Source organism: Rhinopithecus roxellana, chromosome 2 (assembly GCF_007565055.1).
Source record: "Rhinopithecus roxellana isolate Shanxi Qingling chromosome 2, ASM756505v1, whole genome shotgun sequence".
Taxonomy (NCBI): domain Eukaryota; kingdom Metazoa; phylum Chordata; class Mammalia; order Primates; family Cercopithecidae; genus Rhinopithecus; species Rhinopithecus roxellana.
Window position 1 is genome coordinate 142,597,673 of NC_044550.1, and position 17,272 is coordinate 142,614,944.

The 17,272-nt window shown below is 38.9% G+C and overlaps 1 protein-coding gene across 2 annotated transcripts in view; it reads right to left on the reverse strand.

The window, feature by feature from the left end:
* Positions 1–17,272, reverse strand: part of RFC1 (replication factor C subunit 1) — a 78,144-nt gene that overhangs the window by 22,846 nt on the left and 38,026 nt on the right. For both annotated transcript variants that reach the window (XM_010384428.1, XM_010384423.1), the window contains exons 5-10: positions 14,129–14,361; positions 13,162–13,239; positions 10,045–10,122; positions 7,946–8,033; positions 7,043–7,329; positions 3,898–4,005 (exon numbers count right to left, since the gene is read on the reverse strand). In XM_010384428.1, the coding sequence (XP_010382730.1) occupies positions 3,898–4,005; positions 7,043–7,329; positions 7,946–8,033; positions 10,045–10,122; positions 13,162–13,239; positions 14,129–14,361 (872 nt within the window). The remainder of the gene's footprint in view (positions 1–3,897; positions 4,006–7,042; positions 7,330–7,945; positions 8,034–10,044; positions 10,123–13,161; positions 13,240–14,128; positions 14,362–17,272) is intronic.

Consider the following 17,272-nt stretch of genomic DNA (forward strand, 5'->3'; position numbering starts at 1 on the left):
TTCTCATTTCACATCATAAATAACCTTGGCATGGAAAGTTTGTTAGAAATTTACAGCAAATAAGCACCACCTGAAATTAGATCCTAAGAAATTTTGATATGGCTAATATTTAATAAACTTACAAAACAAGCAGTGAAAAACATACATCCAACACTGTTAGCAAAGCTATTAAAATTACCCATTCATACTATTTTCCATTATGCCCTCTTCATATCTAAACCACTAGTTAAACTTGCATAACTGTAAATAAACAACCAAATGCAATCCATCTATAGAAACTCTTGCTGTTCAGGAAACTGCTTGTTCTTAAGAACTTTCCCAACAAGAATTAATAGAAGCAGGTATACTCCTATCATTTTGATGTTTCTGTTAATGTTTCCGAACAATGTACTTTAAAATCAGAATCACTTCTTATCATTTTCATACACTTCTGATGCTTTTCATCACATTAGTGATCAGAAATGAGGCATAATTTCCCAATCCCTGCATGCAAGAGCTAAGAAGGATCTTAAATGTCAGTTGAAGGGAGTTCTGCCCGAACTCATGGATTGTACAAGAACAAACTGCTGTTGGGTTTGATGGTCTGCCAATGGATTGTGGTGTGGCATATCTGAAGGCTACCGAATGCAACTTATAATGCTTAACAAAAATATTTACTGTTTCAGAGGAAAAAAGGAAGAAAAAAGGCAACTCTTGCTATTGTTAAAAAAGGGAAAGTTTTGATTCTAAAAAGCTAAGCCAGTGTGAGCTCGTGCCCTCCTCTCTGCTCATTACTCTATGATAGTAAATCTAGCAACCTGCTAGTAACTTAAAGGCAAGATCATATTATCTCTGGATTGGAAAGATAACTCTCATAATGTGTAATATAAAATAAGAGATACTTGCCAAAGAGAGCTGGATGGAAAAGACATTAAATCTTAATTGGAACTATGTATAGTTATATATTTTTGCAATGGTTCAATAAAATTATACAACAAAACAAAATGAAATAAAAATTGTACATGACATTCCAAGTTACTTAGTACTCTTTTAACAGAGAATTGAGATTCACAAACTTAAAACAGGCTTGAAAAACAGCAGCCAACCAAAATTCAAAGACTACCCCCATGTAAGTTCAATCCTTCACCATTCAGGTGAAGAATCTTTCTCGGAAGACAAAAAGAAACAGCTATGAATGTGTTTGGAAAGAAAAGGTTTGACTAACATCTCAGGGTCCCTTGAAGGGGTTCTTGGATTGAAATGATCTACTGTAACACCACAGGAAGTTAACTACTTCTGAACAAACTCAAAACCACCCCGGAAAAATTGCACATGCAAGCCCCTATATCCCATATCCCATGTATCTATTATCTCCCAAATTATCCCCACTATGGCTCTGATTATCTTTTTACTTATCCAGTCTTAGCACTCCTAGCCTCCCTACCAAAACTCTTCTATTCTAGAACTTATCTAAGCTCTTACTCCAGGAGCAGCCAACCACCCTCAATATCCCCAACCTCTTCTCCAACATTCCCTCCATAGCCTTGCCTTCACTGAAACCTGGTTGTCCCCTCAGGGCACCACTTTGCCTGAAGTCCTCTCAAGCAGAACTTGTTTGGTCTCTCATACCCATGTATAGGAGGCAAGACTGGCATCTTCCTGCAGGTTCCCATAAAACCCATTAGCTCCTTAAGACTGACCTTCCCACTCCCCACTCCAGTTCCAGCTACACCATCTCTCCCTCTCTTTATTAGGGGAACTATTAATCTCTATATGTACTCATACATACCAAGCAAACTGAAAATTAAATTTAGACATACATCGTATATGTTTCCACTCCCCTCCTGCCTTCTCAGAAATCTCATACTACAATTGATTCTCCTTCTCCTGCTGGTATAACTTCAATCTCTCCCTTTCTGGTAGGACTTATCCCATTAGCAAAATGCAAGCTTTAAATATCTTCTACCATAAAAATACTTACATCTCCCCCTAAATCCCACTTTCCATTCTAGCTAGAAGTCATTTCCCCTTCTAGTCCTTCTAGCTAGAAGTCCTCCCACTTCTTTCTCCTTCACAGCCAAACTTATCAAAAATATCTACTTCTGCTGTCTCCATTTTGTCTCCTCACACTCACTCTTCCACCCACTTCCATCAGGCTCTGCCTCCACCGTCCTTAGCTCTTGCTAAGGCCACTAAGGATCATTAATTCATGTTACGAAATGCAACAATTTCTGGTCTTCCCTTACCTGGAATCTTAACAGCATGACAGACTTAACCACTCAATCATTTTTAAAACACTCTCTCTTCCCTTTGCTTCTGTGATCCCATGCTTATCAAACTTCTCTCCCACATTTGTAGCTGCTGCTTCTCAGTTTCCTTTTGGTTTCCACCCTCTTCTACTTCACAAAGAAGCAGGGGCCAAGGCCCTCTTCTCTTCTTGGTCTGTACTAGTTTACCAGATGATATTCCTCACTTCATGCCAAGAATGCCCAAGTTTTTCCAGCAAGTTCTGACTTCTGTTCTAAGCTCCAGTCCCACAAATCTGCTTGTCTACTCAGCATCTCCATGTGGACATCTCACATAACCCTAATGCACAGTGTGGCCAACAACAAACTCATTAACATCTCCCCAAACCAGCCCTGCCACCAATCGCATCAGCATCCACCAAGCTGCTCATGCCAATAACAAGATCATTCCCAATACTCTTTCTTCTCACCTTCCACTTCCAATTATCACCAAGTCCCATAGATTTTGCCTCTTCCAGTGAAACCTCTCCACTTTTCGACATTTTCACTGCTCCCCCAGACAAGTCCCTATCACTTCTCACCATCTCTCCTGATGACCTCTGTTTATCTATTCCTGCCCCATCCACTGCACTTGGTACACCAGCAGCCAGAGCAATCTTTCAGAATTCAAATCTGGTCATATTCCTCCACTTTAAAATTCCTTCTCAGCCAGGCCCAGTGGCTCACGCATGTAATCCCAGCACTTTGGAAGGCCAAGGTGGGCAGATCACCTAAGGTTGAGAGTTCAAGACCAACCTGACCAACACTGAGAAACCCAATCTCTACTAAAAATAAAAAATTAGCCGGGCATGGTGGTGCATGCCTGTAATCCCAGCAACTCCAGAGGCTGAGGCAGAAGAATCGCTTGAACCCGGGAGGCGGAGGCCGCAGTGAGCCAAGATTGTGCCACTGCACTACAGCCTGGGCAACAGGGGCGAAACTCCGTTTTCAAAAAAACAAAATAAAAATTCCTTCTCTTAGACAAAAGTAAACATTAGGCCCTGTAAGATGTGACCCTATTAACTTCTTTGGCCGTTCTCATCCCTTGGTCACTATGCTCCAACTACCATAATTTTTCTTTCAGTTCCTCAAACATACCATGCAAGAACCTTCCCCCTGCGGGAACATCACACATTCTGGCCCCTCTGCCCAGACTACCACGCCATCACAACCCCTTCATACCTGTTGAATCCCTTTCATTCTTCAAGTCTCCATTTAAATGTCACATTCTACATGCCCCACTGAGGACCAGGTTCCTCTGCTATACTCCCTAAGGGCATCTTAGATTTTTCCCTCATAGCACATATCCCAATTATAATTAAATTATTTATTTAATGTCTCTTTCTTTAGGCTGTAAGTGCCATGCAAGCAAAAACATTAGTTTTGTCACTGGTATAGTCTCAAAGCCCAGCCTTTCTAGGGCTACTTGTTATTTAAAGGGAAATTTTTCTTAGTATCAAGCAGTGATTCATAACATGAATAAACATCCCTAATTCTTGAAGATGGTAACTGAAGTTTTTCTGTTGATTATTTTTAATTATTAATCCTCTGCTGCTGTAATCATAGTGAATACATACATGGACCCACAAGGCAGAGGACCTCACAGAATGGCATGCCCTCTCAGTACTCTTACCTTTGGTATTTCTTTGGAGCCCAGAGCCTTGGGACCTTCTCGATTTAAGTAGCTTCGATAAGCTTGATAATTAGTGCGTTTCTTTTCAGAATCTTCAGGACTTATAGACTATGGGAAGAGGGAAAGGAAAATTAACAAAGTCATATAAAATTCATGCAAAATTAAAAATACATATCTAGAAATAAATGTTATTTTTATTATGTCACTTCTGTGTCTGGCCGTGAAATTAACAAGTTTTAGCTACACAAGTACTTCCTAACTTACAGATAACTCACTTACGAACATCCCTGCATCAGCGCTTCTCAAAACTTTCCACTCTCTAAAGCCACACACCTCAGGGCAGATTATGGGAATAAGCCAAGTTGCCAGCTCCAAGCAAAGAAATGCAAAAAGTGTTTTACTTTAGAAATTCATCTGAATTTTAAATTCTATTCCATGATATATCCATATATCCATGTTTAACAGGAAAATACATTTTTCCCCAAGTAAACCTGATCACCCGAGAAGATATTCTGTGTTAACCCATGACCTTCCAGGCCCCTAAAGCACCAGCCTGCATCCCTAAGGATGTAAGCATTCCAGTTGGAGAATCTAAACAGTCAGTTCAAAGAAGGGACAAGCTTTACTCCAAAGAGAAGACACATTCTCTATGCTATTTCATCTCTCCCTTTCTACTTTTCTCAGGAGATTTACCACGGGTATATCTCAGAAAATCCTGGGGAACTTTTTCAAACTGTGCATCCGTAGATCCACCTCCAAGTTTCTCTTTCGGAGATATGGGGTACGGCTAGAATGTGTTTATGTGGGGGAAAAATATCCTAGATAGTTCTCATTTAAGAACCACTATCAGGTGTTTGTTATTTTCTACTTTCTATTTTACATTATTTTTAACTTGTAAGCAATCCCAAATCCTTTTGAGAGTAGACAAAATAATAACTTTTATATAAAGAAATGGCTTAACCAATAAAATAGTTTAGCTGGTTTGGCTAAGAGGTTGATAAGCCATTAACAGGCTGGTCCTAGAATCTAACCCTACTTTCTAACAATGGTTCTCCAATGTTGGTGTGTGTTCATATCACATGAGGAGCTTATTAAAACACAACTGCCCACACCACATTCCCTGGCAAACTCCGTATTTTTAACAAGTTTTGCAAGAGAGGCCAGTGCATACTAATATGGGAAAACGATTAATTTATGACACTCATTCTATGAAAAGAATTCTGAATGATAAACAGCTTATAAAATAACTTTGAAGGACACCCATTTTATGAAGTCAGAATTATTTGACCAAGACCAACTAAATGTATTAAATAGACTTTATTTGATGTTTCCAACCAAAACTGCTTAAGTAAAAGTTTTAAGTTATTTCTATTCAACTTCAAAAACTACAGTGAAGAGTATCATTTAAAGATTTCCTCTTTCTTCATAAAAACAGACCGCCTCTGTAAATGGAACATGTTTTAGTGTGCCTGAAGAAAACCATTCATCTACCAGATAAGCATTTAGTGAAGAAAAAATCTAAGACCAAAAAGTTAATTGCTCCTTTAAGCGTATTTATAAGAATTGTCCACAAACAAAAGCATTCTGAAATCATCACCATTTCACTGTTCTGCACTAAAAAATAATGGTGATGACCAGTTAAAATAGGTGATATTCTACTTTTAATCCTAAGTGCCTAAGAGGCATGAATGAATAGTGGTTTCTCATTATGAATTTAAAGTAGTTCCAAATTGGAGATTCAGAGACCGTTCGCTTCTCAAATATATTTCCTAACAAAACTTTTCAAAGATACTCATTATCTCATCATTTTTTCCTTTAAAAATAATTTCAGTATCTCAACACTGTTATATAAGAATAAAAAAGAGTAAATTCAGAACTAATCCAAATAACAATCATTTTAATAATAATAGCTAAGATGGCACTTATTAGGTCCCAGGCACTGCTCTAAGTGCTTTTACATATGAAGTCATTAGGTACTATTAATATTATTCCTATTTTACAAACAGCACCAAAGCAGACAGAAGTGACCAAACCTGCTCAGGGGCCCAGCTATAATTTGAAACTGGCTCCAGAGCCTGTGTGGAACCACTATGTTATACAGCTTCAGAGGACCTGAGTTCAAGGCTGGCCCTGCCACTTACCAGGTGGATGATCTTGGAATAAACTCTTTCAGCCTATTTCCTCGTCTTTACAAGTTGAATAATAAAAATAAATATCTCAGAGGGTTGCTGTGAAAATTATGAGCTACCACATGTAAAGTACTGGCACAATATCTGACATACAATAATAAAAAATATGGGCTTATTTAGCTATATTAATACTCCATATCCTACAACAGCTTCTAAATAAGGTATCTTAAAAATACTATGATGACTTATGGTCATTAGAAATAAAACTTGAAAACAAACCCAGACTAACACATAGCCCCAAAATACATACAGCAGTCCCCCTTTATCCGAGGAGGGTATGTTCCAAGACCCCCTAGTAGATGCCTAAAACCACAGATAGTACCAAACTCTATATATACTTACATGTACTGTTTTTTCTATCTAATAACCAAGTCGGCTACCAAGTGACTAACTGGTGGGTAGCGTATCCAGCACGGATATGCTGGACAAAGAGGTGATTCACATCCTGGGTGAAATGAAGCAGGCTGGCCCGAGATTTCATCATGTTACTCAGAAGAGTACACAATTTAAACCTTATTGTTTATCCCTGGGATTTTCCATTTAATACTTTCAGACCATGGTTAACCACAGGTAACTGAAACTTCAGAAGGCAAAACGATGGATAAGGGGAAATACTGTACTCCCTAGAAAGTTCCTACCAAGGCCGGGCGCGGTGGCAGCACGCCTGTAATCCCAGCACTTTGGGAAGCCGAGGCGGGCGGATCGCTTGAGGTCGGGAGTTCAAGACCAGCCTGACCAACATGGAAAAACCCTGTCGCTACTAAAATTACAAAATTAGCCGGGCATGGTTGCACATGCCTGTAATCCCAGCTACTTGGGAGGCTGAGGCAGGAAAGTCACTTGAACCCAGGAGGCAGAGGTTGCAGTGAGCCGAGATTATGCCACTGCACTCCAACCTCAGCAACAAGAGCAAAACTCCATCTCAAAACAAACAAACAAACAAAAAAAGTTCTTACCTCTTTTTTAGTTGGAGAACTTTTGGTTTTCTTAGGAGTTTTTGTCTCTCCTTTCAATTCAATGGCATTTTCTTTTCTTTTTGAGGCCACGGGCTCTATTTCTTTATAAACGCTCTCTTCTTTTCTTTTCATAATTGCCAGCTTAGAACTGGCCTTGGGAGAAGAGACTTCTCCTATTTTGTCAGCTGATGACTTGGAATGTTGCTGAGGTTCTTTTGAACTTTCATATTTAGTTTGCTTCCTAGGACTGTAGCTCTTTCTTTCATTTGAAAATTGTTCTGTTTTTACTAGGAAGAAAGAAAAGATTATGATTGTTGTTTTTGGAAAATGATAACCTATATCAACTTTTCTTTCATTTTTCAACTGAGTAATCTTAGCACAGAATATACCCTGAAGGCCCAAAGTCCTAAAGTGTCAAGACCATCTGTTTATAGTAAATCTATAAATGCATTTACTTATAGGACTAAGATCATGTAGACTAGCAGATGATTTGCTATCAGGACCACCGAAGAATAAAACCTACAGGCAATAAGCAAGAGAGCTGAAGATGACCTGGCCAACTATGAGTCAACTCTGAGACTACCTCTGACATGAAAAGCTCAAAACATCTAGTTCTTCATCTTTATATGTTTAAGTCCACATATCGTACTATACTTGGAAATTAACAAGAAACCTGGAGTTGTAATACATTTCTCACAGTAATCATAGAGCAGATGAGCATTCTGTAACAGCTAGTATCCACAGAGCTTTCAAAGTATGTAAGCTGAATATGCTCTAATAGTCCTATGAAATAATGTCTACCTAACAATACATAATTATTGAATAGAATATTTAAACAAGATTATCATGAATTTACTTCTATGAAGATAAGTGCTACATCTTACTTTTTTCTGCTAGTATTACCTTTATGAGGATATTTACGTTTTTCTGCTTTACTTAAATTGGCTTGGACAGATGAAAACGTTTCTCCCTCTTCTGTGTCCTTTCGAGCCTAAACAAATTTTAAAAGTGTCAAATGTAACAAATAATAGAAAAACTATTACCATAAAATCTGTTGTTAAAATCCTTAAAATTTTAAGTTTAAGGGTCACCTTTCAACTAGCAGGACACTACAATAAACTGTCATTCATTCATCTACAAAATTTCCAAGGCAAATGAGGCATGTTTTATTACTTCATGTTACAAATGAGGAAACAGATGAAAGGGTATAAAAATCCGTCTATAAAAAGTATCCCTCTTCATTCCAACCTGTAAATCTGGAAGTAGAAGCCTTATTTCTGCTTCCTTTATCTCAACTCTCAAATTGTTAGTATTAAGCAGTTAAAAACTAAAATCTAAACTTAAAAGACTAAAATAAAAATAAACAAAAGCTTGAAAGGAAAATGAGAGCACTTTCTGAAAGAGAAAAAAAATATCAATTCTTCCCACTGCTCCTTCAAAACTCCATTTTATAAAAAGTTCACAAATCAAGGTGTGTGATACAGTCTTTTAAAGTAATTACAATTTGACTGTCTTCAGACAAAGTAACACTTTTCAAATAAGAAACTCTCTACCACTCCCTACTGTCTTAATACCTGCCTGCTTAGTCTCAGCTCCTGATGTATCTAGGTTTACAACTCCCTGCTTTAAAGAAAAGAAGTAAAATCTTTTGAAGTAGTCACATACTGACACTGACAATTATATTAACAGAATGTGATTCACCAGAAATAAAGTTAATCTACTGGAGATAAATAAAAAATAAAAATAAAATAAAGTCTTGATGTTTTAAAGATTCCCCAAAATAAGGCTGAGGCAGGCAGATAGATCACTTGAGCTCAGGAGTTCAAAACCAGCTTGGGCAACATGGCAAAACTCCATCTCTACAAAAAACAAAAATATTAGTTGGGTGTGGTGACACACGCCTGTAGTCTCAGCTACTTGGAGGGCTGTGGTGAGGGGATCAATTGAGCCCAAAAAGTAGGACAGTCAAGGTTGCAGTGAGCTGAGATAGCACCACTGCACTCCAGCGTGAGTGACAAAGTGAGACCTTGAAAGAAGAAAGAAAAAGATTCTCCAACCTCAAAATATACTCATTATTATATGAGACTGTCATAATATAGATCTTAGAGTTAACTGATTAGAACTGACAAAACTGTGCTTCCTGAAAAGACAGTGATTAATATTAAAATTATTAAACTGGTGTTCCAAAGGAATTTTTATGAGCATTATTTTCTGAACAAGTACATAAGAACTCCTATAATAAAGAGTAAGGAAAAGGTAAACTGGGCGCAGAAGCTCATGCCTGTAATCCCAACACTTTGGGAGGCTGAGGTGGGAGGATTGCTTGAGCCTATGAGTTCAAGGCTTCAGTGTGCTATGAACGTGCCAGTGTAATCCAGCCTGGGCAACAGAGACCTTGTCTCTTAAAAAAAAAAAAAAAAAAAAAAAAAAAGAACTAAAAGGCCAGGCATGGTAGCTCACATCTATAATCTTAGCACTTTGAGAGGCTGAGGCAGGAGAATCGCTTGAACTCTGGAGTTCAAGACCAGCCTGGCCAACATAACAAAACCCCATCTCTACAAAAACATACAAAAATTAGATGGGTGTGGTGGCACATGCCTGTAGTCTCAGCTACTCAAGAGGCTGAGGCAGGAGGATCACTTGAGCTCTGGAGGCAAAAGGTGCACTGAGCCCAGATCACATTCGGCTGCACTCCAGCAGAGACCCTGTCTCTAAAATAAATAAAATAAAATAAAATAAAGTAAAATATAAAAAAAGAAAAAGGAAAAGATATAATTCTTTGTTTTGAGATAAAAGGTTCTGGTTTGCTTTGATGCTGTCACCCTTCTTTTAGGAAGAATAAGTTTCTCAATGAGCTTCCCCAAAAACATTTTTATAAATCAAAATAATTTAACTTCTTTCTGGAAAAGTTATTCACATTTTGGCTAGAGCCTAGAACACGCAAGTATGAACACTGATCTGTACGGTATATTCAGAATGCAAATAGCCCAACATCATGCCACCTTTTTGGTCTTGGGTTCTTCATCCAACATGGCTAATGTTCTGGCAAACTCTTCATCTTCATGCAACTGCCTCTCCAGCTGTAAAATGTGTCAGCAAAGTGAGTTGAGTTGCTCTTTTTCTTTTTGTAAATAAAAGTTTTCAATGTCAGATTCATATATTTAGAAGAAACTAGAAAAACATTTTCCAGAAAACAATTATGACATTTTCCCACTCAACATTAACAGTCAAGTATCACAGGTTTGTTTCACTAAAGCTGAATCAGATTTTGGAACACACAGTTCTGGTTTTGCAGGGATGACAGACAAAGTGAGCATATTTTTAAAGTCATATTTCTTACTTATAAAACATTAGGTCTGTACTTTTCTCTTAATGGTCCTTATGCAACACAGCTTTCTTATTTCTATTTATTGTCTAAAAAGACCTCTGAAAGGAATCTCAACCTAACAGGAAAACACAATCATCTGGGGAGCACAAAAATAGTGAATCTAAGACTTTAAGACAATTATACAGTTTTTTTTTTGCACATAAGTAAGCTATATATAAATGTAAAATCACTTTTACTATCAAACTCCTATTTTCAATTACTAATTCAAATGCATCTGTTCTCTTTTGAAAATTTAAGTCATCATATCAGGAGTTCTAACATGCTAATATAACACTCCGACGTTCTAGTTATCTCAGTTATTTCGAAATACTTTCACTTTCAGCAAAATGGAGCTCTTCCAAAAGAGACTATGTAGCAGTGGAATATCTTTCTCATTATAAACCAAATGGCTGTATACCCCCTGGTAAAATGGCCTTACGTGATATTCAATAAAAAACACCATACATTATTCAAACAAAGAAAAGGACTTCAAAATCCACTCAATCTTTTAAAAGAGAAAAAAAAGAAGGGAGGAAAAACTCTTAGAGGGATAATGAGGAAAGACATCTTCAGTCATTAACACCTAAAAGTCCTTAATCAGATTAATAAATTACCCAAACAAGATTCTGAAAGAATGTGATAAAAATGGAAAAATAGGAGATTATGATACAAAGTACCACACCTGGTTTGGAAAGGATTAGGTAACCCTCTAGTATTTGGATCAGATAAGGAGAAATCAGGATTCCTAAAAATTACTTCCTAGTTTGACCTAGGCTACCTGCGCTACCTTGAGTCATGTGGATACTTGTTTGTAGTTTATGTGATTCAGTGTGATCAAATAAGATAGAAAAATATTTTGAAAACACAAACTATAAACTGCCGAATAAAAAGTGAACAATCACAAACAATATTGTTCTCTCACAACAATACTTATCAAGAGCCCATTGTATGCCAGACACTAAGATAAGCACTGATGTAACAATGGTTGAGTGAGAGACATAAACAGTCCTGGTGAGGGGACCTCAGAGCCTATACTTTAATAGTAGCTATGACAGCGTGACAGAGTATATCGGAGGGGTTTCTAATATAGTTAAGGTAGTTTGGAAAGTGACACTTAAGCTAAACAAGACAAAGGGAGTTCAAACAGCCGGCAGCTAAGCCCGGAACCTCTGAGAGAGATGGGCGCTCCTCCCTGAAATACTTTATTTGACTTCTGTAAGATATCAACCCCTCCTATTGTTCCTACTTCACTAGCCACTCTCTTCTCTCCTTTGCTGGATCATCCTCCTTTTCCTGACCTCTAAATGTTAACAGTGGCCCAGGGCTCAATCCTGAGACTTCTTTTCTTTTCTATTTGCATTATCTCCCCAAGATCTCACCCAGTTACACAGGTTTAAATATTACTCAACTGGTAATGATTTCCAAATGTCCATCTTCAGTTTAGACTTCTCCCCTGAGTTCCTGACTCTTCTACCCAACCACCTACTCTGCATTTCCATTTTGAAGTCTATTAGACATCTCAAACTTAACTTGTCCAAAAGATTTCTCTGAACCAACCTGTTCTGCTTCCCGTGTTCCAGCCTTAGCAAATCATATCACCACTCACCCAGTTATTAAGGCCATAACTGAATATTTTTTTCCCAGAGACAAGGTATTGCTCTGTCACCCAGGCTGGAGTACACTGCTACAATCACAGCTCATTGCAGCCTGAGCCTCCCAGGTTTAAGCAATCCTCCCACCTCTGCCTCCCAAGTATCTGGCACCACAGGTGTGCACCACCGTGCCCAGCTAATTTTTGTATTTTTGGTAGAGACGGGATTTCCCTATGTTACCCAGACTGGTCTTGAACTCCCAGGCTCAAGTGGTCCTCCCACCTCAGCCTCCCAAAGTGCTGGGATTACAGGCGTGAGCCACCATGCCCAGCCTCATCTGTGAATCTTCTTCCCTCACACCTTACATCCCATCTGTCAAAAACACTTGTACCTTTCAAGGTACATTCAGATTACGACCACTTCTCACTGCCTTTTCCTATTACAAGCTGGCATCTCTCGCCTACCATTCAGTCTGCAAATTGATCTGCTTTCGATCTTGCCCCCACCATGAACTATTAACATCATCGAAGCCAAAATAATTTTCTTTTAAGATCCATCATGTCATGTCACTTCTCTATTCAAAACTCCAATGGGGCTGGGCATGGTGGCTCACACCTGTAATCCAACACTTTGGGAGACTGAGGAGGGCACATCACTTGAGGTTAGGAGTTTGAGACCAGCCTGGCCAACATGGTGAAACCCCATCTCTACTAAAACTACATAAATTAGCCAGGCGTAGTGGTGGGTACCTGTAGCCTCAGTTACTGGGGCAGGTGAGGCAGGAGAATCACTTGATTCCAGGAGGTGGAGGTTGCAATTAGCCAGATCGTGCCACTGCACTCCAGCCTGGGCAACAAAGCGAGACTCTGTCTTCAAAAAAAAAAAACTCCAATGGGTTCCATTAACATCCTTTTTGTAGGTATCAAAGACCTATCATGACCTACAGGATTTGCTACTAGCCATTTCTCCAAAATCATCTCACAGCATCTTAATTCTCCCCGGTCTCATTATTTATCTTGTATGGAAATTTAGATTTTCATTTATTAGATTTTAACTTATTTTACATGTAACTTCCAATGAGGTTCAATTCAAAGTCTGCTTGGACTAAATAGCTAGTCACAATATCAAGTTACTAATGATTCTAAGCAAAATGCCAATACCTCCGCATCTTCATCAAGCTGTAATTGCTTGGCGATGGCTTCATCATTTAATCCAGACTCATTTGTATTTTGTGAAAGCTATATTTCAAAGAAAATCAAGCAAAATCAGCATAAACCTTAAGTGAAAAATAAGGCACTTTTTCTTTACTGCTGCTGATTAAACACACCAATGAGAGATAAGTGTATCAGTAACAGCTGCAATGTACACCAGCCAGAAAGCCAAATCTATGGCTACTCCCTGACCATATCCAATTCCCTAATAAATAAATAGCCTATAGACAGACCTGTCTCACTTAGTTCTATTGATATATTCAAGAGAAGTACCAAAAATAAAAATTAAAAAAACCCAATCCTGTAGATTAATGTCTTGGCTTGACAAGTAGTCCAGAACACTGGCAAACCAATATGTGAGAATGATTACATTGTTCTATGGAGGAAGTGATCAAATCAACAAACACCCACTATGGGGCAGGCTTTCTTTAACTCAGGGGACTACTTTCACCATAATTTATCTGGTATGTCTGTTTCCTAAATGGCCAGAAACAGATGAATCCAGTATCTGTCAAAGTAGCGAAGGTCAAAAGTGTAGCATAGGTATGCTCTATTTGTAAGGACTGTATTTATTATCTCATGTGGAAACAAATTTATTTCTAATATTGACTGGCTGAGGTCAACAGTAAAATGAGTTTGCATTCTGAGAACTCAATTTAAATTCGAATAATTACAGTTTTTTCTTACGGCTTAAAAGATCTTTTCCCACTTTCAAGAATTCAAAAACTAAATATGTAACATTCTAATTTCCTCATCCTTTAAAATGAGGGCAATACATTTTATCCATAATCATAGGAAAATTATTTTAATTATTAAAACATGTTGACCTGTTTACTACATCCTAGTTTCTCCTGTTATTAATATTAGTGAATGGGTATAAATCCTGAGCATACTTGCTTACCTGTAGAACACTTACCTCTTTTCTTTTGCTTGCCACCATCTTCTTATTAGATCTTTGGACACTTCCAGTTCCAAAATAATCAAGCACTGATGTGGGTGTAAGTTTTATTGGTGATAAAGGCTTATTCTTGGTCTTAGTGTTTTCTTCATTCTTTTTCATGTTTGATGTTCCAAGATGACTATTTGTAGATCTTCCATTCTCTTTTGATTTAGAGGCCGCCGCCTTACACATAAAGTCATCTTCTTCATCTTAAATGAAATGTAACCAAATATTTTTTATAAAATATCAATTCAGTTATACAAAGCAAACACTTCTACCAGCTTTATAAAAAGTATATAAGAGGCTACACGTGGTGGCTCATGCTTGTAATCCCAGCACTTTGGGAGACCAAGATAGGAGGATCATTTGCGCTCAGGAGTCCGAGACCAGCCTGGGCAACATCATGAAATTTCATCTCTACAAAAAAACTATCAAAAAATTAGCCAGACATGGTGGTGCACACCTCTAGTCCCAGCTACTAGGGAGGCTGAGGCAAGAGGATATAAACCCAGGAGGTTGAGGCTACGGTTAGCTGTGATTGCACCACTGCACTCCAGCCTAAACAACAAAGACCCTGTCTCAAAAACAAAATAAGTATACAAAAACTTTGAGATGCTAATAACTTTTTTTCCTTCTATCTCCTAAATTCAACCATCAGCCCCACATTTACCAGTGCCAGGCCTGTAATACACTGTCTCCCCCAATTACTACCGAGAATACACAAATATTTACTGAGCACCCATTATGTACCAGGCACTTAAGATACAGCAGTGAATAAAAAAGACAAAATTCCTGCCCTCGTGGAACTTGAAGTCTAGAAGAGGAAACAGATATACAAATAAACAAATATACATTGTCAAGTTAAATGTTCTATGAATAAAAAGTAAAACAGGGTGAAACAGGGTGAAAGAATTAAAGAGTGATGAAGGCTACTCTTTGAGAAAAGGTAGTCAGGGAATGCCTCTTTGATAAACAACACTTTGACAGAGGCCTGAAATGAAGATACCTCAGGCAAGAATATTCGGGCAGCTAAAACTACAAATGGAAAAGCCGAGATGGGAGTGTGCCTGGAGTTCAATGTGGCTGCAGCGCAATGCAGAGGCGTGCCAGTAGAGTTCGGGTGAAAGAGGTAGGGGCCAAATCCTGGAGGACTTTCTAGGCAGTAGGAATAATTTTAGTCTTTTATTATAGAATGGGAATCCACTGGAGAATTTTGAGCATAGTTTGTGACCCAACTTAACGCCTGTCCTTTGGAGAACACACTGAAGAGGGGGGAAAGTAAATGCAGGGAGACCATTTAGAAAGCTACTGCAGTTCCAGATGAGATGCGGAAGGCTTGGACTATGGTGGTATTTGCAGAGGTGGTAAGTTGTCAAGTTCTAGCTATATATTGCAGGTGAACCATCTACTGATATCTAACCATTCATTTAAGATCATAAACTCTTTGTTACATTTTATTTTTCTAAAAAGATTCCACAAAACATCTGGCTTTAAACATCTTTTTAAGCATTCATGACAATGTTTAGATAATTAGAAGCTCCAAAAATGTACCTCAAAAGGGTCTCAATAAATTTGTTTGCTTCAGTGATTCACAAAAAAAAAAAAAAAAAAAAAAAAAAAAAAAAAGCTTTTCAATTTGGCCTATTAACAAAAGAAATCCGGCCGGGCGCGGTGGCTCAAGCCTGTAATCCCAGCACTTTGGGAGGCCGAGGCGGGCGGATCACAAGGTCAGGAGGTCGAGACCATCCTGGCTAACACAGTGAAACCCCGTCTCCACATAAAAAATACAAAAAATTAGCCAGGCGAGGTGGCGGGCGCCTGTAGTCCCAGCTACTCCGGAGGCTGAGGCAGGAGAATGGCGTGGACCTGGGAGGCGGAGCTTGCAGTGAGCTGAGATCCGGCCACTGCACTCCAGCCTGGGCGACAGAGCGAGACTCCGTCTCAAAAAAAAAAAAAAAAAAAAAAAAACCAAAAGAAATCCAATAAAAATGAAAATCTAAGAGACAAACATGAGGTCGGGCACGGTAGCACAAACCTGTCATCCCAGTACTTTGGGAGGCTGAGGTGGAGGACTGCTTGAGCCCAGGAATTCAAGATCAGCCTGGGCAACATAATGAGACTATCTCTACCAAAAAAAATTAGCTGGGGAGGCAGGCAGATCACTTGAGGTCAGGAGTTTGACACCAGCCTGGTCAACATCATGAAACCCCATCTCTACTAAAATTACAAAACTTAGCCGGGCATAGTGGTGCACACCTGTAGTCCCTGCTACTCCGGAGGCAGAGGCAGAGGGTGCAGTGAGCTGAAATCGTGCCTCTGCACTCCAGCCTGGGAGACAGAGCAAGACTCTATCTCAAACAAAAAAAAAAAAAGTTAAGCCGGGCATGGTGGTGCATGTCTGTAGCCCCAGCTACTCAGAAGGCTAAGGTAGGATGAGGATCGCTTGAGCCCAAGAGATGGAGGCTGCAGTAAGCCTCAATTGTACCACTGCACTCCAACTGTCTCTAAAAAAATTTTTTTAATAAAATTGAAAACAGGCTAGGTGCTGTGGCTCACACCTATAATCCCAGCATTCTGAGAGGCCCAGATGGGCGGATCGTTTGAGGTCAGGAGTTCAAGACCACCTTGGCCAACATGGTGAGACCCTGTCTCTACTAAAAACACAAAAATTAGCCGAGCATGGTGGAATGTGCCTGTAATCCCAGCTACTTGGGCAGTTGAGGCAGGAGAATCACTTGAACTGGGAGGCGGAGGTTACAGTGAACTGAGATTGCACCACTGCACTCCAGCCTGGGCGAGAGTGAGACTCCCTCTCAAAAAAGAAGAAAAAAAAAATTTTTTTTTTAAATAAAAGACAACCATGAAGACTAGGTCATGGTGGGGATGGGGAACAGTTCACTTTATAAATTTGGTGTGCAAAGCCACATATGAGTGGCTCTTATGTCCTCTCAACTGCTCCCTCATTCAACTATGAACATTTGCTCAAGGCCTTATGTCCCAGGCCCTGTGTTATCCTTAGGTGGCTGCCATTTCAAACATGAAAGTATCTAATGATACGTAAAAATTAAAAGGATTTAGCCTTACCTTCTAATTACTATATTTATATTAAAATGAAACTAC